At 33.8% G+C, this 26,913-nt stretch overlaps 1 protein-coding gene across 2 annotated transcripts in view; it reads left to right on the forward strand.

Annotated features, from left to right (window-relative positions):
• Positions 1-25,904, forward strand: part of LOC145243849 (sorting nexin-17-like) — a 169,557-nt gene extending 143,653 nt beyond the window's left edge. For both annotated transcript variants that reach the window (XM_080106879.1, XM_080106880.1), the window contains 2 exons: positions 18,649-18,702; positions 25,474-25,904. In XM_080106879.1, coding sequence (XP_079963005.1) covers positions 18,649-18,702; positions 25,474-25,578 — 159 coding nt within the window. In that variant the 3' untranslated portion in view covers positions 25,579-25,904. The remainder of the gene's footprint in view (positions 1-18,648; positions 18,703-25,473) is intronic.
• The last annotated feature ends 1,009 nt before the right edge of the window (positions 25,905-26,913 follow it).

A 26,913-nucleotide genomic window follows, 5' to 3' on the forward strand; every position in this document is an offset into this window, starting at 1 on the left:
CAAAAGCCTTAGATATATCTAGAGCTACCGCTCTGCCCTCCCCCCGCTTCGTCCAGTGAATGGTATATACGTTCAGAGATTACAGTGAGGATGTCAACTGTGGAGCGGGCATGTCTAAATCCATATTGTTTGTCAGTCAGAAGTTTAGCATCTGTAAGGTGCCGGACTAGAGCCTGGTTAATTACGGTCTCAAATATTTTGGCGAAAAGTGGGAGGAGGCTAATAGGGCGATAATTTGATGGGTCAGTTCTACGCCAGAATTCTTGAAAACTAGTACCACAGAAGCAGTTTTCCAACAGCCCGGAAAGCATGATTCATTAAGGCATTTGTTGTAGATTTTGGAGAGAACTGGAGCTACTTCGGCTGAGCACTTTTTTAATAGCACAGCTGGGATGAGATCAGGTCCACATGCTTTTGAAGTGTCAAGGTTTTTTATGATAGCGTGTACCTGAGCAGGGGTGATTTTTAGATCGTCTAGCGTGGCGTCTGTCCGCAAAGGAAAGTCAGGCAGGGGGTGGTTGGTAGGGTCCAGTGTGGAGTTTGAGGCAAACCGGCTGGCAAGCATATTAGCCTTGTCGGTTGCTGAGCAAACAACCTCGTGATTGTTGGTTACCGGGGAAATTGTTGATTGCCCATTATTTACTACACTGTTGTAGATTTTCCAGAAGTCACGATTTCCTAATTTTTGTGCTTCGATGCGTTTTTTAGTGGTTTCAGTAAATTCTCTCTTAGCTGTCGCTATTTCTTTCTTAACGTTACTTCTAGCTTCTATATACTTCTGTTTGTTTGAACTGGACTTATGTCGGTTAAATCTGTGGTATGCATGCTGCCTTTGAGCAATGACAGTTGCGCAAGTCAAAGTAAACCATTGGAGAGAGTGGGGCTTGCTATAAAATTTCCGCATGGGAACATGTGCTTCCATTGCTGTTTTGAACCATTCAGTGGTCTCATTTTTCAGCAGAAAGAGAAAAAAATATTTCCCCATGAGGCATCTCTGATAAGATCTCTGATGGCTTCCCAGTCAGCCTTTTTATAATATCTCGTTGTTTTGAGCACTGGCTCTTCAGTTTTGGGTCTAGAATTTAGGGCGATTTCTACCATTATCACTGCATGGTCAGCGTTCCCGAGTGGGCTGTCAGCATTTGTTGTACAATCCTCAGGAACTGTAGTCAGAAACAGATCTAGAAGTGATGCTTGTTGTTCTTGCTGGTCAGGGAAATGGGTTGGAAACGTAACCATTTGTGATAGGGAGTGAGATATAGTGAAGCTATGAGTTGTGCTGCCCGCTGTATCTGTGTGAGTAGAGAATCCAAGCCAGTTTTTGTGGTGAGCATTAAAGTCACCAAATACATGTACTTATGCGCTAGTGTCAAGGGAGATTGCTGTGTTTATGCTGTCAGAGACTTTGTTTATTATGGTGCAGTTCTGGGTCGAGGGAGAGCGGTAGAGAAAATAAAAGTAGCTAATGTTGTGTTGTATGTTTACTCTAAAGCACATAAAAGCTTGATCGTCCGTTTTTAGGTTTGTTTCTCTAGTCAGGGTGAGGGTGTTACGAATGTAGACTCCAAGTCCGTGCATATGTCTATCAGAGTCCTTACGGCAGAGTGGGAGATAGCCAGGCATGTTAGAGTAGTTAGAGGAGATAGAGGAGTGTAGGTTAGTCTCGCTTAGTGCTAAGATATCCGGGGTATTTGTTAGGAGAAATGCTTCAATATCAACTAAGTTAGTTCTAAGCTCACGGATGTTAGTGAATGCAAGCCTCAAGGGAGGAGGCGAGTTGGATTTGTTTGTCCTTAGGCCTGGTTTAAGCTTATTTTTTGGTTGAACTGTCATCATGTTTTTAAAGAGTTTCAGTTAGGTGAGGGGGGGGGCTGAGCAAGAGGTTATGCAGGGTAACAGACATGCAACACAAGTAGACCATCAGCTGACCTTTCTTCAACTAGGACTGTGGCCTCGGGAAAGCCCATCGGGGATGAGTGCAGGGTCCCTTTCCATGCGCGACATGGCACTACAAACATCCCGATATTATACAACTGTTGATGGAGCAGCCGCTCTAAGCGCTACTAAAGAGTTAGAGCACTTGTACTAACAGTCGGAAACAGCAGGCAGGAACTGTCAATCCGGTACCCTCAGCCCATCAGAAGATCACCCCAATCTAATTGCACAGGCATGCGTGGTACTCAAGCACTCCCAAGTGCCCAGTTATGAGGGGTGGGATGTGTTGGGAGTGGAGAAACGGCATTCATTGCCCTAGACAAGAAACAAGATCTACCACTAAGTGTTTTGTCGATTCACTGTGATGGTGTCTCTGCGCCTGACTAATAGGCAAAGAAGGAGTATGGAAGCCGGGCGATAGACAGAGCCTATCTACTCCTTAAGCAATTTAGGTTTGCAGACCGGTAATTTGTTTGAGTCACCGGCTCTAGGAAGGTTGTCGTCCAAGACTAGAGAGGACTCCCTCCCCTTTGGTTTAGTTTCAGAGTTTTCCTTCTCCTAGACGGGTGATCTGGGAAGATCTACTAGGTTCATCAGCCCTGAGAGGGTTTCCTCCGCGCCTGGGTCCTACTCCAGGTATTCCTGCGACCCCGCGTGGTTAGTTAATGTTACAGGGTTAGTTTGTATAGGTTATATATCTGCTGAATAGTTACACTCCTCAAAGTGATTTAGGGGCATGCAGTGGAAGCGGTTTTGTGGGGCGGCTTATTAGAAAAGCATTAGTGCCTGACCTGAGGTTTCCCATTTTTTTTTTTTTTTTTTTTTTTTTAACTTTATGTTAGTTTAGGTTCGGGATGACGTTATAGTTTGAGTAGGTATTAGGAATTGAGCTAAGAAATTTAGCCCAGTCACTGTATATTTAGGTTTACGAAGGTTAAGGTGTAGGTGCAGTACACTCAGGGTGTAACTGGAGGTACATTTTAAGTTATGGTGTATTTCGTATGTATAATTAAGTAAATAGATATCTGGGCAAGTTTTCAGTAGGTGCAAATAGAAGTTGTCAGTATTTCTACTATTGAGGGGGAGATAATTTCAGTTTTCATTTAAGAGTCATAGTTTTGCATGACATGGAGTATCGGATTTGGTTTAGTATTGTTTGTTGCAAAACCATCTAGGAAGAAGCAATTGTTATGTACTGAAGATTGCTTTGCATCCGAGTGCATACTTTGGCTGGTAAGTACCAAACTGGATAGGAATGAACTCTAATGTATGCCAGGGGTAGAAATGTATAGATGTTTAGTGAAGACTGGCGGTTAGTATGTGAAAGTTAGGAGCTGGAGGTTAGGGATTCCACTACTAAGGCGTATGTATAATATAGGGTTTTAGTGGCAGCTAGAGGGGGGCAGATTGTTAGCTTTCAAGGGTCAGGGTTATTTACTATTTTCAAATACAGTAAAGTTTCATTTGGATTTAGAGTTTACAGTATTGTTTTAGCTTGGGAGAAAAGAATAAAAATCTTCCTTTCTTTTCCCTTATTTTGCATGCAGGTTAGACATAAGCAGTCATCTTGGAGGTAAAGAGAACCAATTATTTCATGATTCGGAATTCATATTTTTAGGCAGTCATTAAGTTTGGGGATAAAACATTGTATCTATTCAGAAGAAGTCCTAGTGACACAGCTAATATCACTGTAGATTTCAGTTACAATTATAGTAACAGTTAATTACAAGCTATATCCAGTGGTTTGGTAGAGATATCAACCAGGCCTCTTTATTAGTAGAAGCGAAGAAAGGATAATTGTAGATATTACTTAAATAATCTTCTCATTTCTATGATAGAAAATAAATCCACGTTTGCGCTAATTTCGGAAAATTTATCAGACCTAATGCTATTTTAACTCTAGCCTTGGTACAGAGCGTGGAATTTTTTTTTTTTTGGCTGGGAGAGAACGTGATTGAGTTTTGCTTGGGGTGGGTGGGGGGAGTTTAAAAAGCTAACCAGAAAGAAGACAAATGCATATATAAATTAAAATACACATAATTACAAAGCCGGAAATATAAAATACTCAGAAATAAAAAAAAACATACAGCATGCCACCGGACCAAATAACCAAACAACAAAAACCTATTAAACATCAAACCAGAATACATTATGAAATTACTTGAAGTAAGGAAACTAATGAAAGAATTAAAAATAAACTATAAAACAAATCAACAACGAAAATAAAGATTACAAAACTGAACAAAACTTCCAAAACTCAACTCAAAAGACCCACAAAACCCCAAAGTGCTACAACACCCACAGAAACAACCCCTTCTCACCGAAAAAAAACCCAAAAAACAGACACCAAAAAGTGCCCATGAAGGAAAAGGAAACAAACCACCAACCAACAAAGAAGCTAAAACCAAAATAAACAAACCACGTTCATCTTCCAGACCAAGAGACTCAATCCAATACAGATTTGAGGAAATGGACACGGAAGATCGAAGATCAGACACCAACGACTAACAAAAGTCAAAAACAAATATATAAAATCTAATCATAACCCAAAAAATCATCCAATGGAACTGCCTGGGCCTAAAACCCAACATAAATGACTTATTACTTCTTATAACAAACCATCAACGAGCCATCATATGTCTCCAAGAAACCTTTTTAAAAGCTGAAGATAAAATAAATATAAAAGACTACAAACAATACAATCACATCCACAATACCCAACAGAGAGCCTTTGGAGGAGTATCTATACTTATTAGAAATAATATCACACAAAGCAAAATAGATCTAAACACTAACATTCAAGCCATTGCTGCAGCAGCCACACTACATAGAACTATATATATCTGCATCTACATCCCACCCCAGTTACCCAAACCCTTACTGTTAGGTGATTTCAATAGTCACAACGATATATGGGGATCTGCATACTTGGATAAGAAAGGGAAAAATCTTGAAAAAATTATTAACGACAATGACTTGTGTATATTAAACAATAAATCCAACACATACCTTCATCTCGCTTCAGGCACCTACTCAGCATTAGATTTGGTTTAACAATGGATGCCAAAAAGCAATTCGCCAACGTAAAGCGGCCTTACGAAAATTCAACTCCCAACCAACAAAGTACAATTTAAACCTTTTTAAGCAAAAAAGAGCAGTGGCTCGTAAAGTTATTAGAGAAACAAAAAGAACATCATGCAAAAACTATATAAATAAACAAATGTGGAACATGGTAAGGAAAATTTTGGGCAAAAACTCATCATCCCTCTGCCTGTTCTACAAATATTTTAATGGTGAATGCTCTGACAAACTACAAACACGTGTACTCCCTCAATGTAAATACCTCTGACAAACCCGACAAGCAGCTAAATCCCACCCCTACACAGTAGAGAGCCCGAGGTGTAAGAAAGCCTTCTACTCGCTTCATAATATCCTTGCAACCTCTGTCCCCGATAGTAGCCCCCTACTTCAAAGTGGCACTGTACCTTGTTTGAAGTGAAAATTGAATTAAAAAAAAAAAATCCAAGTTTTATTAAGGGATTAAATTATCTATTTTGATTAAAAGTAAGATTAGGTCAACGCAAGAAAACATTTCTGCATTTTTGTGCGAGTAATAATGTATGTCGGCCATTTATTTTATTTAAAAAAAAAAAATCGAAATTACATGAAATCGAGAATGCATTTATCTATAATTTCTTATATAAATTGGCATTTAATCTCGAAAAGTTTAAACATGAAAATGTACAATTATGGAGCGAAATAGTGAGTAGTTTTTCTTGTTGTGATAAGTTTGTTTTGCACGGTATGTTGCAATTATACAAGACTGTGGTCGTAAAATCCAGTTGTTCAATTTAATAAATTGCAACATTCAATATACAAAAAATTTTGGTCTTCCATAAACCCAAATGTAGGCAAGAACATTATAGTTGTCTTTTGCTGAACTTTGGATCATGGTTTGAAATTTTGTGTTCTGCTTTTTATTAAATGTGAAGAATTGTTGGAATTTGAAATTCTCAAACAGTGAAACTTTCACCCATTTCTGACACCAAAGTAAAAAGCCATTCTATTCTATTAAAGGATGTTAGTAAATGTTGCCGAAAAGATTTTTTATTTTTCAAAATTTTATTAAAAATTCTAAAACTGTTAATAAATTTATATGCTCTCATGATATTAGTGACTTATTTACTTGTTTCCCCTATTTTAAAAATGATATCTGTATTGATTTCTTATATTGTAGCCAGTTATTGCCCCCCCCTCCCATTCCTTAAAACATTCGTTGAGTTGATGAAATTTGCAATATTTTGCTTTAACAATGACATGTATAGGCAAATAGATGGTGTATGCATGTGTTTGGTTCTGCGATCGACAATGGCGAACATTTTTGTAGGTTTTTATGAGAAACAATTATTATCTCGACCCATAAAACCTTTTGTCGACTTTTAATACGTAAACATGTTTTCTTTTTATTTAATAATCTGCATCCTGCGATAAAATATACAAAGGAGAGCGTAATTCAATTTTAGCTTTCTTTGGTATATTGGTAACAAAAATTCCATTGCGTTACCTTACATCAATCTACAATAAACATTTATATATGTTGAGATTCATTTTGTCTTAACAAACGAAAGTTTAATTCAGTTTGAATCCTAATACCGCAAACAAAAAAGAACTCTGAACGATTACCAATACTCTTACATTGTTGGGTTCTGTATAATAATAATATATGATAAACCGTCCGTACATTTAAGATGTCGGTTGATGCTGGTATGTTCAACAGTTGTGGACAGTGCATGTAAAACAATTCATTTTAAATGACAAATAAACACGTACCTAGTTGTTCAAAGACAATATGACACAATAGTTATATTTATATTTAACACATTTATTCTTTGGTTTTGGCCGGACATCTTTAGAGATTACAACGTTCTGTTTACGTTTTGACTATCTTGGAATACGCTATTTCCTAGCGCCATAAGAGAGACTAACTCTTCTCCCGACTTCTAATGGACTATCTGATGTCTCCTTGTCAACTCCTTTTTTTTCAACTCTTAACTTCCAACTCTAACTTGCCCGTATTTTTTATTGACGTTTTATCCCAAACAAGGTACATGGCCATTTATTAGTGAGGGGCTAGTTATATTTATAAATAACAACATTTATTCTCTGGTTCCAGACAGACATCTTTAGAGATTACAACATTCTGTTACGTTTAGGCTATCTTAGAATATGCCGCTACCTAATGTCATAAGAGAAACTAGCTTTCAAATTCTAAGTCCCGTCTGACCTATCTAATGTCTCTTCTTCAACTCCCCTCTTTCAACTCTTGTCTGTATATATTAAAACTAATCCTTTGTGCTTACATCATTCCATTACACAAACACCTAACATGTGACTTCTCAGTCACATTTTCTCTGGCCAAATTTATTTATATCTAGGCTTGAAAACGTATTTTGTTTATGTGTTTGACAAAGCTCTTCATTTGTTTGTTTTTAAGATCTCCACTGTATTCCAAAACTTATAAACATTATTTGTTCTTGTAACACAATTTTCATAGTGATAAATCATGATAATGCTCTTTCATAATAATAACTTCTTTAAATAAACATCTAACTTTTAATAATAATAGTCGATCTTACAATCGAACATTAGCAAGGTTACCCTGGCGTCTTTCCGGAGGCTAATATAAAAACAATACTTGGTTCAGTAATTGGTATCCTTTTAATATGATTAGGTCAATATTCTAAAGGAAAATAATTGATTTTTTTCCAAATAAAACTTAATACAGAGATTAAATGTCCAATTTGGATTAGTTTGCCTTGGTTTAGGGAAAGTAAGAAATTTGTTAAATGAGTCAGCTCAACAGTTGAAAAATACTATTTTGCTTCCAATGTATACATGTTGTGTTCTTTATGAAACCTTTCAAAAAGTCTTCTACTCAACTCCACTCCCATAATAATAATGTAATTTATCAATTTAAATGTACTTGCAGTGCTGACTATGTGGGCCGAATGACATTAAATAGTCCAACACACCCCTAACAAAATAAAAAATGGGACCTACCACCCAATGAGCATTCTAAATACACCCGGGTCTTCATAATTGACCATTTACTTAAAAACCCGTCAAGTGCAAAGAATTTCAGCGTTGACTCATTTTCTATTTTGAGTCGTGCTCATTCAAGTCTTCTTTTGAAGATCTTGGATATCATTCACGTTCGTTTTAAAGAGACTTTCTCTTTATAAACAGAAGGAATGTCTTAGGTTTGAAAGGGATTAACCTCTTTTAAATATTCAAGCATTTTACATAGGTCATAGCGCAGCTTTATTTTAAGTATGTATAGTTTCCCCCATTATATTTTTTCTTTGCTTTAATTAAAAGAACATAACTTGATTCAGCTCTTGAGGAGTGAGGCCGAAACCGATCAGTTGTCTTTTTTTCTCTTTTGATCATAAATATCAAAAATAGTCTTCCTTTTGTAATTAATATAGAACCCCCCCCCCAAATTGCTGATAATGATTTTTCATCTCTAAAGAATGACGTGTTTTCAACCATTTTATTGCTTACCAGATTTGCAGCGTTTCCAAAATTGTCTAAGAATTGCTTCATTCATTCGGTTCTGTGACAGCTGCATCCCATAATTGTGTTTGTGTTCATTTTATGTGTTCAAAATGTGCTTTTTTTAAGATTATCATTTTCTTGGAATTTTTGATTTTACTTAATATGAAAGTTGCTTGTAGATTTCTTTTCTTTCTTTTTTTTTTTTTGCCTGTCACATTTTGCATTTTTTTTTTTAACTAGAATTTCTTGTTTATAGAAAAGGATAAAGTCTCAATCAATGATTTTCTTAAATTTCTCTTTATGTGGCATCACAGTTCTAATATTAAAAATTTTGTCCATGAAAAACCTACTTAATATTGTGCCTATCATTGTTTCTAACCTTTAAAGTCAAGCTGCTGCTGCTGTTCGTTTTTGTTTTTTAATAAGAGCTGGGTTTTTTATGGTCCCTGTAAGCCTAGGTTGTGGCGAGGGTGCTTTCAAAGCTTAATAATTGATAATGCTACAACAATGAAATTATTTGGCGCACATTGAAAATGTTCATGGACAATTTTGCATGAAAAGAATGTCATTCGCTTCAGCTGTTTTTTTTTTTTTTTTTGGTCCCCCCAATAAATTCACCCTTGTCTGTTCGTCCGTCTGCACTTTTCTCAATAACTATGCCTTGGGACTTTTTGAAATTTTGCACAAACATTAAACATGATATGAGTAAAACAGTAACAGAACATATTTTCCGGAGGAAAAAAAAAAATTGATGCCTTGGATTTTTATAAAACTTTCTGAAAGTTGTAACTAACTGATTTCTATATAATTTTGTTGGTCTATACTTTGTGATAACTCTTAGGTATACCCTAGGTGCTGTTTTAGGGCTAATAAAAACACTCCAATTTTGGGACTATTTAACCATATTTGTCCAAAATTTTCTGTGTATGTCTATTTAGTTGCTGAACTCAATTTTTTTTTTTTTTTTTTTTTTTTTTTACACAGTGATCACCACTTATCAAGGCCCGGAAGCCACTCAGGGATAAGGGTTATTGCAAGAACATTACGTTAGTGTGGAGATTTGATGAAGTGTTTAAATGTGTTACGGCCTTGGGGACTTTCGGGGCTAAATTGGGAGGGGGGGGGGAATGATGGACTTAGTCATTTCTTTTTTTGCATCATGCAGAACTCGAATTTACAGTTGCTAAGGCCTAAAACTGGGCCCTTTGTTCATTTTCACCAGGATTTGACGTCCTCTGGGGACTTTTGGGGCTAAATGGGGGGGGGGCTCAAATGCTTAACTTAGTCATTTTTTTATGCCTCGTTCTCTGTGTACATTCATGGGGGACCATGCATGCTTCACTTGATTTTTTTTTAATGTTTTTTATTTTGTTCTATTATTTGTGCAAGATTGGATACATCAAACATCAGATTCTCAGAGGCTGAAGAGAATCCTACATAGACGACCAGAGACTAGTTCTGTGTTGGATTTGAAACTGATGGTACCAATGTTTTTCTGATCTTCTGTAACACAAATATAAATAAATATTACACTCTTGGTTGATATTTTCTTTATAATCGAGCACTATACTGGGGGTTTCTCTACAAATCTTATGCATATATATATATAGAGAGAGAGGGAGAGAGAGCAAAGTTATGTGTGTGTGTGTTAAACGGTTGATCAAGAACCAAACTAACCATAGATTTTGAATCAGACCTTTAGATTTGATATCCTTACTAATGTCAAAAGTTTTTGAATCATCAAAACTCGCTTTTCGAAATAACAAGTAGGTAAAACAAATGTTTCAATATTTTTAGCATTTCGTTTTAGCTGACCAAAAAACTTTCCACATCAAATCATTCCACATGTTTAACGGACTGTTTTAGAGAAAATATCCTTTTTTTTAATTTATATAACTATAAAAGTGAGAATGTTTGTGTGTGTACGAGCGAGGACACTTCTCAACCTATATACTCAACAGTTTTTGATCTTCAGACTTAAAATTTGGTATATAAATTATTCAGACACGTGGAAAACTTTTTAATTGGTTCCCATCTGGAAAAAAGAGCTGTTAGGTGGTCAAAATGGAAAAATTGGTAGTTAGGCATTTTCTATTTGTCAAATGTTTCTCAACTATGCATGTGCAAATAGCTCATACTATGTTAGGAATAAGTAGATTTGAAAAAACTTTTTAAAAATTGTATCAAGATGATCTAATGGTTATCATACTTTACTTTAGGTTTGGGTTTTGATCTCAGCTTGAGTATTTTTTTGTTTTTTTTTATTTAAAAGAAGTGAACTGTTTAGGAAAAAACATAATACTCGCATGCACATGTCTCAGTTTCTTTCCGTTTTTTTTTAATTTTTTATTTATTTATTTTTTTTTGATTTATCATTACTTTTAGTACATTGGTGGCCTTTTTGTGAATAAAATGCTCACCTTTTGGTTTCAATATGTTATCATGGGTTCAAATCTTACACTAGACATTTTTGGTGGGGAGGGCTATAGTATTCCAGTTATCATTTTTTGTATATAAAAAATGGATAAAGAAATTTTTTTTTCTTTTTTTTTTTTTTACAAAGGAGTTACCATTTATCAAGGCCTGAAGCCTACTCAAGGATAAAGGTTAGTGAGTGTACAGTAGAGAATGGGACAATATCATAGTACTCATTAATAGTGGAAATTTAGTAAATTGGATTACTTAAGGGAAACGACACAAGAATTTGTTTATATTGGACTTGAAGACAACCATATTGTAGTCAGTTGGAAAGCAGGGAAACGGAAAAGAGTTCCACAGGCGTTCTGTTCTAAGAAAGAAACTTTGTTCATGGAATCTACGTTTAGGTTTTGGCACAGATAAAGAGTGGGGGAAATTATTGATGGTGGTTTCAACTAGATGAGTGTTTCTTGTGAAAGTTTGGTGAGGGGAAGGGACGATAGATTGGAGCTCGGAAAAGCACTGGCTATGAAAATAATGATAAAGCAGACATGCTCGCAACGTGTCTTCTGTGGGAAAGAGGTTGCGGGGAAGAGAAAAAACGTCTCTCACTACAAAGGCTACAAAGCCTATTTTGAACTCTCTCAAGGCAGTATAAGGTCTTTCTAGCAGTTTCTGCCTAGATGTGGCAACATTACTCTATTCTTGAACATACTTTGCTCTTAGAATTGCATCAGCAGTGAGATGTCTACAGAGTGATAGAATGATCCGACCATTTTTCCAGCGACGTTGGCAACGGATTTGATGTACGTGTTCCATTTCAGATCAGGAGTAAAAGTCAGACCCAGAAGCTTGTCAAGATATGGAGCCTCCCCAAAATAAGAGCCATTGATTTTAATTGATGCCAGATGGGAATCAGAGTGATGATGTAAAGATAGAAGTTTGATTTTTAGATGCATTAAAAGTAACCAGCCACCTCTTTCCCCATTGTACCACATGCTCAAGATCAGACGAGAATTAGAGAGAACTTGGTCATTTACAGCCTTTGAAATGTTGCCATAGATGGTAGTGCTGTTAGCATAAATGTCTATGAATTATGTAAGAATGTGATTTGGGAGATCATTTAAATAGACCAGGAAAAGAATTGGGCCCAGGATGGACACCTGAAGGACTCCAGCATTAATACTGTGAGCTTCTGATTTCTGCCCATCAACTACTACTCTTATGAACTTATCAGAGAAATGATTTAATAATTAAGACATTTCCAGCTATACCGTAGTTGGAGATCTTGTGAAGTAAACCTTTATGCCATACTCTATCAAAGGCCTTTGATATGTCAAGAGCAATTGCTCTAGAAAGGAAGCCTCCATCGAGAGATTCACTAATCCTATGAGATATAACCATAAGCACATCTGCTGTAGATCTAGCAGAATGGAAACCATATTGTGTCACGAAGAAGGTTATTTTTGCTGAGGTGGTTGACTACTTCTCTTTTTGACACAGATTCCGGCAACTTAATCATGATGCACAGGAGACTTATTGGTTTGTACTGAAAGGGAGATGACTTATCAACTGAATTCTTAAATACAGGGCATACTGATGAGGTTTTCCAGGATGTTAGGAAGCAATTCTCCTTAAGATAATGCTTAAACAGCTTTGTAAGTATCGGAGCTAGTTCTGGTTGAAGCTTTATCAACACTATAATTGGAATGCTGTCAGGGCCATTTGCTTTACTGGAATCAAGATTTTTGATTAGCTTGACAATATCACGAACAGATATTTGTATGTTGCGTAGTGTGTTTTCAGATACAGGAGGAAACACCAGGGTGGGGTGGGGGGGGGCTTCATCGCATAGGGTAGAATTAGCTGCAAAGTTCTTGGCAAAGAGTTTGGCTTTGTCCGATGCTGACGAGATGACCTCAGATCCATTGATGATGATTGAGATAGAGCACACACTTCTGTTCTGGACCCTGTTTGCTATTTGCCAAAACTGGTGGGCACCAAGCCACTGGTCTACTACTTTGGACTTAACGGGCTGAGCATACAACTATCTTGCGTTCTTTATTACTCTTATATAGTGGTTGCTGGCAGTTATAAAAGTGGCTTTAGACTCAGTACATCTATTACATTGGAAGCAACGGAAAAAGTGATTTCTGTACTTAATGGCAGCAGCACATTCTGGGGAGAGCCACGGTTGGCTATTAGGTTTTTGCTGGAATTGTTTGGAGGGTATGAAGCAGTCTATACCTACAATTAACCATTCCATTAGGTCTGATACTATAGATGACATTCTTTTTAAACATGGAATGCAGAGGTAGCTCTGATATAAATGTATGGAAACTATCCCAGTCAGCCATAAAGTATTGATACACTGCACAATATAGAGGTATATCTAAAGACTTATTACATTTCATTTTTATCGTAACTGATACAACCAAGTGGCCAGAAGATCCCAGTGAAGACAGAACGGAGGATGAACATAGCTCAGAGCAAGTGAGGAAAAGGTTTAGGAGACTTGCATACTAACCGTCAGTGTCTGGCACATAGGTGGGTTCGTGAACAATCGGAGTTAGGTGATATGCAATAAAGAAATTGTGACAGAACCTCCCATCATCATCTTGTTTGAGTGGCATAACCATTCCACATTGTAAATATTGAAATCTCCAAAGACGTCAATGTTAACCAAAGTATGAGCAGACAAGATGTGGTCAATTTTCTCAGATAATATGCTCTTAAAGATTCAAGATTAAATATCCGCCGTTATAAATGCAGTAGTGCGAGCAAGTGCAACTTGGAAGCACATATAGGGTAATTTAGAGTCTTCTTTGGAGATGTCCCTACCACACAGAAAGCTATCACATATAGGGTAATTTAGTCTTTTTTGGAGATGTCCTTACCACACAGAAAGCTATCTCTAATGTAGACACATATTCCATGCCCATGGCGATCTTGGGGGTCAGATTTTGATGTTAAGTTAGAGTATCCGTTAATTATGAACTCATCTAGAAAAATAATCGGTCCAATGCCAGTTTTGCTTAGGAATAATAGGTCCAGTTTGGTCTGCTGTAATTGGATTTCAACCTCTGGAAGGTTGGAATGTAGACCCCTGATGTCTGAAAAGGAGACATGGTAGTGGAGGTCTACATTGGAAGTTGGAGTCCTGGGTTTAATTGTGTATTTTTTTTTCTGGAGACTTTTCATGGAGTTTTGGGATTTGTGGAACTGGTCGACAGACTTGGTTAGACCAGAACAGAGAGAGAAAGTAAGAGAGAAAAAGAAACAAAAAAAAATTTTTTTTGTAACTCATGATACACCGTAACAATTTCCCACAAATATGGCATCAAGAGCCCCACTAGAAGCTTACCGCATGGTCCAGAATCCATTCACCAAATGGCAATACAGTAGCCTCAGTACTTTGCACCTGCTGATAGGACGGCCTCCTTAGTGATTAATCCAAGGTTCAGGTCCCTAACTATCGGGCATATAACGTCACCCTTATTAGTGACATAGCTGCAAGGATAGACATAGAAACAGAAAATTTCCACCATCTCAGGCGACTGCTGTTAAATAAAGCAAATATGTTAGTGTGTTTCTATGTTTACTAAAAACTTTCGTCCTCCGTATCCGATCCGGTCGAAACTAGTACCATCTGAAAGTGCAAAGCCACAGATGCATAATATGTGAAAATTAGAAAAAAGATTGTGTGGTGGTTAACTGGACTACTTTTTGGAAGATGGGAATCTGTTATTTTGCTATGTTTTTTGCAAGTCACGCACACATATCAAACTAAAATTGTTTAAAAAGCTTATTTTGCAACATCATGACGTCCTAAGCACTTGTGACCATGGCGGCAAATGTGTTTGCCTGTAACTTTTTGCCTTCTTCCCCTCTTTAGCATTTCATGTTTGAGCCCACCCGTCGCGGCTCATTTTAAAAAAAAAATTTATTTTATTTTTGTGATTGCATGGGCACTCCCGGCTGTTTTGAGTGAAAGAAAAGTTGTTTTGATTGATTCAATTTTTTTTTTTTTTGTGGGGAGGAAGGGGGCAACAGAAAGTGCTAGGATACTCCTTCTCTTCGTATCCCTTCTGCTGAAATATCTGGTCGGGAGGTGATCATGTACTTCTCTTTTTGGGCGATCACATCATTTTAATGTTATTATCCGTTCTTTTATTTTTGAAGTTGTTGTGAGGGTATCAATGAAAGTGCTCAATGTTCTTAATATAGCAGCTGTGTCCACCAAACCAAACTTCATGTTGACCTGGTCAACAGCGGGTATCATGTTAGTATTGCTATAAAATTCAAGCAAAGTTGAAAAGCACAACGTATATGAGTTTTGTATAAAATAAAATTCATGATTGAAATATTTAAGTTCAATTTCTCTCCAAACCATTTTTTATTTGTTGTGCGTGACCATTTCAAAATACTTAAGTGTCGCTCGTCACCAGTGTTGTACGTGACAAATGTCTGAAGTCCTTAAATTTTTCTGCTGCTGATGTTCTGGATGACCGTTTTCATCGTCGTCAGTGTTGTGGTCTCGTAAGGGTCTGAAAGAAAGACGCAACTCTAGTTAGTAGAAACAAAATACGAGGTGTCTTAAATAAGTTTCCAGACTATTTTTCGTATGAGCACTTTTATTGATAGTACACACATGAAATTCTATTCCCCTTTGAAGTAATCTCCTTCGGCTGCAATGCACTTGTACCGTTCCAACAACTTCTGGAAAGTTCCATGAAAGTTCTCTTGTGTGAACATGTCAATGACCCTCGTCACATCCTCTTTCATCTCCTCAATTGTCTCATAATGATAGCCTCTAAGATTTTCCTTGAACTTAGGGCATAACCAAAAGTCACAGGAGCAAGGTCTGAAGACTATATGGAGGGTGAAGAACTGTCTTGATGCTCATCTTGGTTATGGCAATGTCTTTCTTTCTGGTTTTCTCTGAACACCATTGGGACAAACTTTGCACAAATCTTCTGCATCTTCAGTTCCTCACAAATAGTGTGTACAGTTCCCACACTGACATCAAAATGTGCACTTAGACACATGACGGTCCTTATCCATGAAATTCTTTATTTGGCCAATCAACTCTGGTGTTATGACTTCCTTACTCTTCCCACACCTCTCATCATCCCTCATAAAATCCCTGTCTTCCTTGAAATTTCTTATGCCACTCAAAAACTGGTGCTCGATTCATGCAAGATGGTCCAAAAGCAGTCTAAAGCATTCTATACGTTTCTGTTGCATTTTTTTCCAAGTGTAAAACAGAATTTTATTGCATATCGTTTGCCTAAGGTGTCCTCACGTCAAGATTGCTTTTTTTTCTAAGTTCACCTGTTGTGACAATCAGGCTTTGGTAAGGCATATTCCAAATTCTGCTTTAGCTGTTCATTTGAACCTGAAATCATAAGATGTATAACGATAACATATTGAATTTTTAAGAGTCTATGACAATTTTTAATGCCTGTAAAAAAAAAAAAAAAAAAAAAAGGTCTGGAAACTTATTGAAGGTAACTTTATATACGAAACAAAAAAGCAAATACAACAAATAGCATAATTATACATCAGTCCGACTGCCAAGTGCGTATGACTTGCACATAACTTGTGCTAATGTTAAGAGAAATATTCTCTTAGTCTTTATAATAAGTTGAAGAGTTTATTATTATCTGTAGGTTGGACACCACAACATTATTTAAAAGGAATCCTCCTCCTGTGGCATTGTAACTTACCTGCAAAATGGCGACATGTTGATGGGTCAAAATTTTCCACATCTTCCTACATTGTCGAGGGGAGGATATTGTGGACACTGAACAGATGCCAAATTCCTCTCTCAGCTTCCAATATTAAAATATCTTGCATAGGAAATTCATGGACAACTTTTTTGTTATATTTTGTAATTAACGTATTAGCAACTTACGTTTACTATTTTGATTCTTTTTTTCGTTGATCTGTGTATTTCATCACGTATGTGGATTACTCTCTTCAAATATGTCTTTTCAACCTTTGCCCTCCAGAATAAATGTTCCTGTCATTAAATCTATTTTAGTTTTCTTTAATGTTTATCAATTGTTGAGCAATTATATTTTAACATACTTATAAAATGTTTATCCAAAGTTTAAAAATAATCCTCTGATTCTCAACTTTTTATTAAACTAAACTAATGACTTTATTCAATAAAATCCAACCCCATCTCATAAAACTTTCAACCTACTAAATAATTTTTATTGTTTTTGTTTCTGTTCCCCTCCTAAATTCATCTTATAATAGTTTATTTTTCTCCCCCCCCCCTTTTAAGGGACATATTGTTATTGTTTGTGTCGATTTGAATTTTCAAATTTTTGGTTTGTGCACTTTCGTAATTACATGTTGAAATAATTTCTGATTCACAATTTTTGTAATTTCTGATTTTTAAAAGTATTTGAAAAAATTTTCCAAAATCGAATTAAATGATATTTCCTCGGATATAAAAAGACAAACACATAAAAAAAAAATAATTACAATAATACAATGTCGCCAGTGTAATTTTCTGTTACTTGACAGTATTTATCTTCCTCTCATGTCAGGAATATGTGACACAAGGTCGGAAAGTAAGATTCCTTAAGCCAGCACACAAAACAGTAGTGCACTCCGTAGGGGCGTCCTTGATGCTTAACGATAAACCAACTCCTTCTTAAAGTGAGAAGATAAAAAAATCTGAGAAGGTGGATCTCCTATAATTACGTAGAACCGTACTTCAGCCTGCCCAGGGCGAATGTCACTCTAAGAATGAAGAAAACATCATGGCTTAGGAAAAATGAGGAAACCAAGAAACTACTTTTTTTTTTTTTTTTTTTTTTTTTTTTTTTTGGAGTACTTTTGAGATGAGTAATTTGTATATTTTATTTATTTGAAGACTATTATCCTCATTGTTGTTTCATCACATTTCGGTCAACTCATCCTTTGGCCTTCTTCAGGTGATTAACCGCAGTGGGATAGGAATGCTGAGTCTCGTAACTCTATTCTCAGTAATTACTGTCTTCCATATTTGTTGTTGTCTCACCAACTTTGGGGCCTGTGGCACAGTGGATAGAGGTGTTGAATCTATACGATTCCAGGTGAGCATTGTCTGAAGATAATTTCTATCCTACCCAAAACAGGCCAGAGGATTAGTTAGCCAAAATGTGGTGAGATAACAACTATGGAAGGCAGTAATTACTGATGATATAGTTATGAGACTTGACATTCCTATCTCATTGCAATTAATCACCTGAAGAAGGCCAAAGGATGAGTTGGTAGAAGCATGGCGAAACAACTATGAAGATAAGAATAACAGTCTGCAAATAAATATCCAAGAAACTTCTCCCATCTGGATCCGTTATATTCACTTATGAAAGGCATGGACTTTTATATTAGCCCTACCATTGGGGGGGGGGGATAAAAAAAAGTTCAACTATCAGTTAATGGCAAATGGAATCAAATAATCCTAATAGTTGCTTTAAAAAGAAAAAAAGTCAAACCAGACCAAACTAATTGTGTAGACGAAGTGGTAAAAAATTTATAACAAGATTCTTTAAAAGAATTTAGCTGCCATTTTAAAAAGGATGGCGGGACTTATTTCTCAGTAAATATTAATTAAATAATAATTAAGATGCGGTTATGTCTAGATTAGATTCTTTTCTAGTTGAAAAGTTATTTTGTTTTGCGACCATTTTAATATTTTTTTAATTGTTGATCTTTTTTTTTTATTTTCATCTACAGAATGAAGACCAAAGCGCAATTGACAAAGCCGTAGATTCGGTTAAGAAAATTTCCGTGAGTGACCTTCAACTATTAGCAGTTTTCTTCAAAATATTATTTTTATTATTATTATGGGTAAAAAAGGGATTATTAATGGAAAATTGTTTGAATTTGAGTTAATTTGTAAAAAAAATATTTTAATTGGTTAAAAAAGAAATGGTTAAAATTCAAATTTTTCTTTTCAATTTTTATGTTAAACCAAAAATTAATTTTTTTTTTTTTTCTATAATTCATGAAATCTCTGTTCCATCGTCGCAATGTTGCATCTCTGTGCCTATTTTACAAATATTTTAATGGAATTTGCTCTGATGAACTCATTGCGCTTGTGTCCCTTCAATAATAAGGATTGTAGACATTTCAGCATCATTTATATCTTACTTTTATCCATTTCTAAGACGGATATAAAAGTGATGGAAAACTGTTCTGTGCAGGGAATTTTATTTTGGGGGGGATATTTATCTAGTGTGTGGAAGTATGCATGTATAAATACCTATATAATTATAAAACTCAAATCGTCTTGCTTGCTTGCTTTGGTGTTTAAACCGTCCTTCGAATTCCAGTTTAAGAGTCCGGTTTAGGATCTCCGGTTTTGCGCAAACACTTGATACATACAGACGATATAGGCAAAATTTATTGATTAACAACAAATAATGATAAGACAATATGCATACTGTATTTTTTCTTTTCATTTTTTTTTTTTTTTTTTGTTTCAACTGATTCCACTCCTCTTATATAAAAGTATTTTTCAGCCCTCTCCCTCTTTGTTTACATGAATTCATGTGCAATTACTTAAAAAAAAAAAAAAAAAAAGGTACTTTTGCATTTAACGACCCACACTCAAATAATAACATTATTTAGAAACCTATTATTTAACATGGGGAGGGGAGTTTTGTTTTTGTTTTTTGTAACTATTCTGTACTTTCACCTAACAATTTACTAAAAAAGAATATCGTAAAACTTGAATTTAACTTGAAAATACTATTTAAAAAATAGCGCGGGTCCTTAAATGCAAAAACATCTTTTAAAAAGTCGTAAATAAATGAAAAATGACGGAAAGGTGGCAGATTGAACTTTTCTCAAAGTGAAAAGTTGCAAAAAAAAAAAAAAAATAATAATAATGGCGGGGGGGGGGGGGAATGAAGGAGCCAATGTCAAATCGAGGCTGTAAATCTGTTCTGAAAATGGAAGGTCGATTTACTAGAACGTTGTATGTGAAACTGAACCCTCTTCCAAATCTTTAAATATTGATTTCTTTTCAATTTTTTTTTTATAATCTGGTAGCTTAGTGTCCAATAATCCACAGAAATCGTTGAAAAGGAAATATTGCAAGGAGGTGCCAAATGTTCAAGTGCACTATGTTTTTAAAAAAATATTTTCTTTACCCAAGTTGTGCGTGATTAAAACTAGAACTCGATTTAAAAAAAAAATCGTTTTTCATGTCCAAAATTATTTATTTTTGATTATTTGTATTTTTCGTTGTAAGTTGGAATTGTTTTCAAACAAAAGAAACAAAAAAATTTTTTTCTAATGTAGAAAAAAAATACTTGATCAATTTACATTTTTAAAAAAATACTTGATCAATTTACATTTTTAAAAAAAATATTTGATCAATTTACATTTTTTAAAAAAATACTTGATCAATTTACATTTTTAAAAAAATATTTGATCAATTTACATTTTTAAAAATAATATTTGATCAATTTAAATTAAAAAAAAAAATATTTGATCAATTTACATTTTTAAAAAAAATATTTGATCAATTTACATTTTTTAAAAAAATACTTGATCAATTTACATTTTTTAAAAAAATACTTGATCAATTTACATTTTTAAAAAAAAATATTTGATCAATTTATATTTAAAAAAAAAATACTTGATCGATTTACATTTTTTAAAAAATACTTGATCAATTTACATTTTTAAAAAAAAAATTTGATCAATTTACATTTTTTAAAAAAATACTTGATCAATTTACATTTTTAAAAAAATATTTGATCAATTTACATTTTTAAAAAAATATTTGATCAATTTACATTTTAAAAAAAAATATTTGATCAATTTACATTTAAAAAAAAATATTAGATCAATTTACATTTTTTAAAAAAATACTTGATCAATTTACATTTTTTAAAAAAATACTTGATCAATTTACATTTTTAAAAAAATATTTGATCAATTTACATTTTTTAAAAAAATATTTGATCAATTTACATTTTTAAAAAAAATATTTGATCAATTTACATTTTTTAAAAAAATACTTGATCAATTTACATTTTTAAAAAAAATACTTGATCAATTTACATTTTTTAAAAAAAATACTTGATCAATTTACATTTTTTAAAAAAATACTTGATCAATTTACATTTTTTAAAAAAATACTTGATCAATTTACATTTTAAAAAAAATACTTGATCAATTTACATTTTAAAAAAAATACTTGATCAATTTACATTTTTAAAAAAATACTTGATCAATTTACATTTTTAAAAAAATACTTGATCAATTTACATTTTTAAAAAAATACTTGATCAATTTACATTTTAAAAAAAATATTTGATCAATTTACATTTTTAAAAAAAATATTAGATCAATTTACATTTTTTAAAAAAATACTTGATCAATTTACATTTTTTAAAAAAATACTTGATCAATTTACATTTTTAAAAAAAATATTTGATCAATTTACATTTTTTAAAAAAATACTTGATCAATTTACAGTTTTTAAAAAAATACTTGATCAATTTACAGTTTTTAAAAAAATACTTGATCAATTTACATTTTTTAAAAAAATACTTGATCAATTTACATTTTTTAAAAAAATACTTGATCAATTTACATTTTTTAAAAAAATACTTGATCAATTTACATTTTTTAAAAAAATACTTTATCAATTTACATTTTTTAAAAAAATACTTTATCAATTTACATTTTTTAAAAAAATACTTGATCAATTTATATTTTAAAAAAAAAATTTGTTTTTTTACGACTCAGCCCAGTGTAGTTTACCTCCTAAACAGAAATCCAAACCTACTTTTTTTTTTTTTGCTAATACGTTTCAACGGCTTTAAAGATAAGATAAAAGAGGGAATTTTCTTTTAAATAATTAAAATTTAACATTTTAACATGTGGAGTTCACGTTTCTATAAAAATTTAACTCAAAATGAGACCCTACTTCTTGGTGACGTAGTGACATGTAATCATTAGCATTTTTTCAAGTTTGGTGGTTGGTTGAAGGAAGAAAGGGGAAATGGGGTGGGGGTGAGGTTCAAAGTTCCAAACATTTTAAAAATATGTAGAAACACTTCAAAACGTGTGTGTGGGAGTGGGATTTTTAATTTTTCAACACAAGTCCCAGATTTTCTCTGTGGACATTCTTTGATTCCATTGTTCCTGCTTTGATCCAAATTAAATTAACACAACTTTCTGTTTACCTACTGTTGTTGTACAAATGATTTCTAACTTGCATTCCCAACTACACTGGATAATCTACTGCATTCCTGGAATCGTATCTTAACTAACAAAAATTTATTCATTTTAATTTTTAATAACTCCATTCGATTCCAGAATTCTCCTTCAATAATAATATTTGGTCCTAATTATTTCGTTTCTAACTAATAACCGGGAGCTATCCCCTTCAACATACAAACGTGTGTGTGTGTGTGTGTGTGTGTGTGTGTGTGTGTGTGTGTGTGTGTGTGTGTGTATATATGTTTGATTCAAACTCATTTTTTTTTTTTTTTTTTTTTTTTTGCAATTTGTTAATTTTATCTTCATGTGTTGCAAAAAAAGGAGTTTGAATCAAACTTTATTTAAAAAAAAAAAAAAAAAATCCAAGCAGAGAGGAAAAGGGACAAAAATGGTCCAATCGCTGATCACTTACTTACTTACTATTTATGACTTTTGGACTATTTATTCGTATGTATTTTGCATGTGTGTGTGTACGTATGTGTGTGTATATGCGTATATGTGTGCCTCTACGTGATTACATGTGTATGTCTGTGTGCATGCACACGTATGTTGGCATACGTCTATGTATGCATGTGTTTATTTCCATGTGTATGCGGGGTGGAGGGGGCTCCAGTAAGCCGTGGTGAAGGCAACCCCTCTAGGAGAAGCAAATCTCTGAGTTAAAAACCATAAAGTGGAAGACCAGTACCCGCATTAAGCTGGTCTGCAGTTTGACTTGTTGCTGGCTATCTTGCTCTTGCTTGTTGCTGGATGTCAACATTTTGAACCGAGAGAGAGATTTAGCTGTCGTACAAAGCTAAAACTCTGTAACACCATCAGGTACAGATACTCCCTCAGGCTATAAGAAAAAAAAGAAACGGTCCTATTGCGACGGAAAAGTTGTGACGCGTGTAGGTCTGAAATGCTGGAAGCATGTAGTAATTGATCTGCCATTATTATATGTATCTATGTATGTATATATATATACATATATATATATATATATATGTGTGTGTGTGTGTGTGTATAGGTGTATGTATGTTTATGTACATGTGTATGTGTGTATATCTATGTTTATATGTATGTATATGTGTGTTTGTGTGTATGTGTGCATGTATGTATATGGGCGTGTGTATGTGTATTTATGCATTTGTGTATGTATGCATATATGTGTGTATGAGTGCATATTTACGCACATGTATGTATATATAGGTAAGTGTGTGTATATATGTATGTGTACGTACGTATGTATGTATGTATGTATATGTGTGTATGTATTTGTAGGTGTGTATGTATGTATATCTGTATGTATGAGTGCATATTTACATACGTGTACGTATATGTAGGTAAGTGTTGTGTGTGTATGTGCGTATGTGTAGGTATGTATGTATATGTGTATGTATGTATATCTGTATGTATGCATGTGTGTCTGTATACGTATGTATGTGTATTCATGGTGTATGTACATATATGTGTATGTTTACAGATGTGTGTATCTGTATATATGTATATTTGCGTTTAAATATATATATGTGTGTGTGTATGCATGCCAATGACCGTCTTGTGTATGTTTATGTATAAGTATGTCTATGTATGTATATGTGTAATGTGTATGTATGTATGCATATATGTGGGTTATTTGTATGTATGTATGTATGTGCATATGTGTATGCATGCGTGCATGTATATATATATGTATATATACCAGTGACCGTCTTCAGTGTCATGTCTGCTTGTGCGTGTGAAATTTTTTTTTTTTTTTTCGGCAGGACTAAAGTTAAGGTTATCTTCGGGCTCATGGACTTTCAGTACCTGAGGGAGTGGAACTCGTCTGACAAGACATTGCAATTATCATAATCATATATATATATGTGCGTGTGTGTTTATATATATATATATATATATATATATATATATGTGTGTGTTTGTGTGTGTAATTTTATTATTTCTTTTGGTAAAATATGCTTTTTCAATTATATTTTGCTCTTTTTGTATACCAATCCTTTTTGTTTAGAAGCTCAATATTTGTTAAACATAGCAGCACACACACACACACACACATATATATATATATATATATATATATATATATATATATATATATATATAAAAGAATAAGAATATAGCTACATACCAAGTTCCAAATATTCATTTCTCATGCAAAGTAGTTCCTTCAGCATTAAAACTTCAGTACATTTTTTCCAGATTTGTTTTGTTAAAAATGTTCCTTAGAAAGAAATATGCGTGACAATACAATGTCAGAAAAAGAAATCCCATAGAAGTCAGTATTGCATATGTAAATAGCTTCTTTTTTTTTTTTTTTTTTTTTTTTTCATGCATATTTCATTCTAAGCAAAAAGAATTCTATTTTTCTGAGGAGTATATGCATGAAAAGATTCAATATAAATTAGTGATAATTGATTGTTTCTATGTATGGAAAAAATGTACCAAAATTTTGATATGCTGAAAGAACTGTTTGGTAAGAAAAATATGTATTTGGAACTAGGTAAAAGTGCTCTTTTGGCAACCACGCATATAAAGAGCACTTTTTTTAGTTAGCGCAATTACCCCAAAGTATGGTATATATAAAAAACATATTTTTCTTATCATGGGAGCTGCTGGTATGATTACGAGAGTTAGGAGTAGATGGAGTGCATTCAATCAACATTACCCGTAGAGTGTTAGCATTATTAACCCGCAGAGTGTTAGCATTATTAACCCGTAGAGTGTTAGCATTATTAACCCGTAGAGTGTTAGCATTATTAACCTGTAGAGTGTTAGCATTATTAACCCGTAGAGTGTTAGCATTATTAACCCGCAGAGTGTTAGCATTATTAACCCAGCATCCGTGGTGAAGTGTGATATATGAAAGTGAAACTTTGCCATTGTAGGTTGAGGACATGTGTTGCATGAAGAGAAATGATATGAGAATGATACAACGGTTGTGTAATGTGAATCTTCATGACTGATGACTTCAGAGGAAGATTAAATCTAGAAAATATAAGGAGATGTGTGCAGTACAGGAAACTTTGTTGGTTTGGTCACATTGAAAGAATCAATAAGTGTTTAGGTTAGTAGATACAGAACAATTGGGATAAAAACACTAAGGAAAACATGGGATGAAGTGATAAGGATAGGCTTCAAAGAAAGGGGTCATATAAAGATCTGGATAAAGACTGGTTAATTTGGAAGTGAATTTCTAAAAGTCATCTAATATTTGCAACTGGTGACGTTGCTAAAAATGAAATGATTTTAAAACAAGATATATTTATAAATTCCTATTTTGGATTTTAAGGGAAGTTTTATTCTTCTTGTTTTTTCTTCTCTTTCTCGTTTTAGGACAAATTTGCAAACGTGTCTTTTAAGTCGAGTCGATCGGGGCAAAATTTGCAGAGCGTCTTGGAGAATAATGCATTCGAAGAGATTGGTGATGAGGACCTTTGATATGATGATGCTAGCCTCATTTGTGGGCAGGAAACGACAACGACTTTGGCAACCATAACAAGACCCCCTCCCATCTTTTCAAGTCTTCAGTTGGAGATGCTCAAGATCTTTCTGTATTCAACCTCCCACCACCACCAGTGGCAACTGCAGATCAAAAATTGCATCAAACCACCGCTACACAGATTACAAAACAAAAAATCAAAACATTTATTTTTTTAGCTTTTCTACATAAAATTGAAAAATTAAAAAAAAATTTTTTTTGAATAAATATATCCATATATATATATCAATAAAATAAACGCCATATATGGAACGATTAAAACGTAGATTTTCCAATTTGGTTGGAATCTCTTTCCTATTTTTCTTCTTTTTCTCCCTCTTTTTTCTTTCTTATCTTTTTTGTTTATTTCTTTTATTGCAATTTTTTCTTTCTTTATCCTCTCTTATTAAATGAAGTTGATTGAAGCTACAACTATTTTGATGCATGATACCAAAGATGTTTAGGTTTGTGAAATTCTTCCAACCGAATCTGTGAATCCCACTTGTTTTTTTTTATTTGTTATTTTCTGTTTCCTTTTTCTGTTTCCTTTTTTCCTTTTTTCTGTTGCCTTTTCTGTTTTTTTCTTCTTGCTTTTTCTGTTTTTTTCTTGTTGCTTTTTCGGTTTTTTCTTTGTTGCTTTTTCTGTTTTTTCTTTGTTGCTTTTTCTGTTTTTTCTTTGTTGCTTTTTCTGTTTTTTCTTTGTTGCTTTTTCTGTTTTTTCCCTGTTGCTTTTTCTGTTTTTTCCCTGTTGCTTTCTGTTTTTTTTCTTTGTTGCTTTCTGTTTTTTTTTCCTGTTGCTTTTTGTTTTTTTTTTCATGTTTTTTTTCCTGTTGCTTTTTTGTTTTTTTCCTGTTTTTTTGTTTTTTTCCTGTTGCTTTTGTTGTTTTTTCCTGTTGCTTTTTTGTTTTTTTTCTTTTTTTTCTGTACCTTTGTGTTTCTTTTTCTGTTGCCTTTTCTGTTTTGTGTTTTTTCTTCTGTTATCTGTTTCTTTTCCTTTCCCCTTTTTTCTGTTTTCTGTTTTTTTTGTTCCTATTTCTCTTCCTTTTTCTGTTTTTTTCTCCTTCCTTTTTCTGTTTTTTTTTTCTGTTTCATTTTTTGTTCTTTTTCCTGTTTATTGTTCTGTTTATTTTTTTCTGTTACCCCCCCCCCTTTCCTTTTTCTATGATGTCGATGATATCCAGAAATCTTTTTTCTGGTGCAAACAATACTATATCTTCTGACACTCCTGTACAAACTTATTGACATAAAAATACTTTTTTTTTTTGTCAAATTCAACTTGATCCGAATCTGTAATA

Source organism: Euprymna scolopes, chromosome 22 (assembly GCF_053919585.1).
Source record: "Euprymna scolopes isolate OS-2025 chromosome 22, ASM5391958v1, whole genome shotgun sequence".
Taxonomy (NCBI): Eukaryota; Metazoa; Mollusca; class Cephalopoda; order Sepiida; family Sepiolidae; genus Euprymna; species Euprymna scolopes.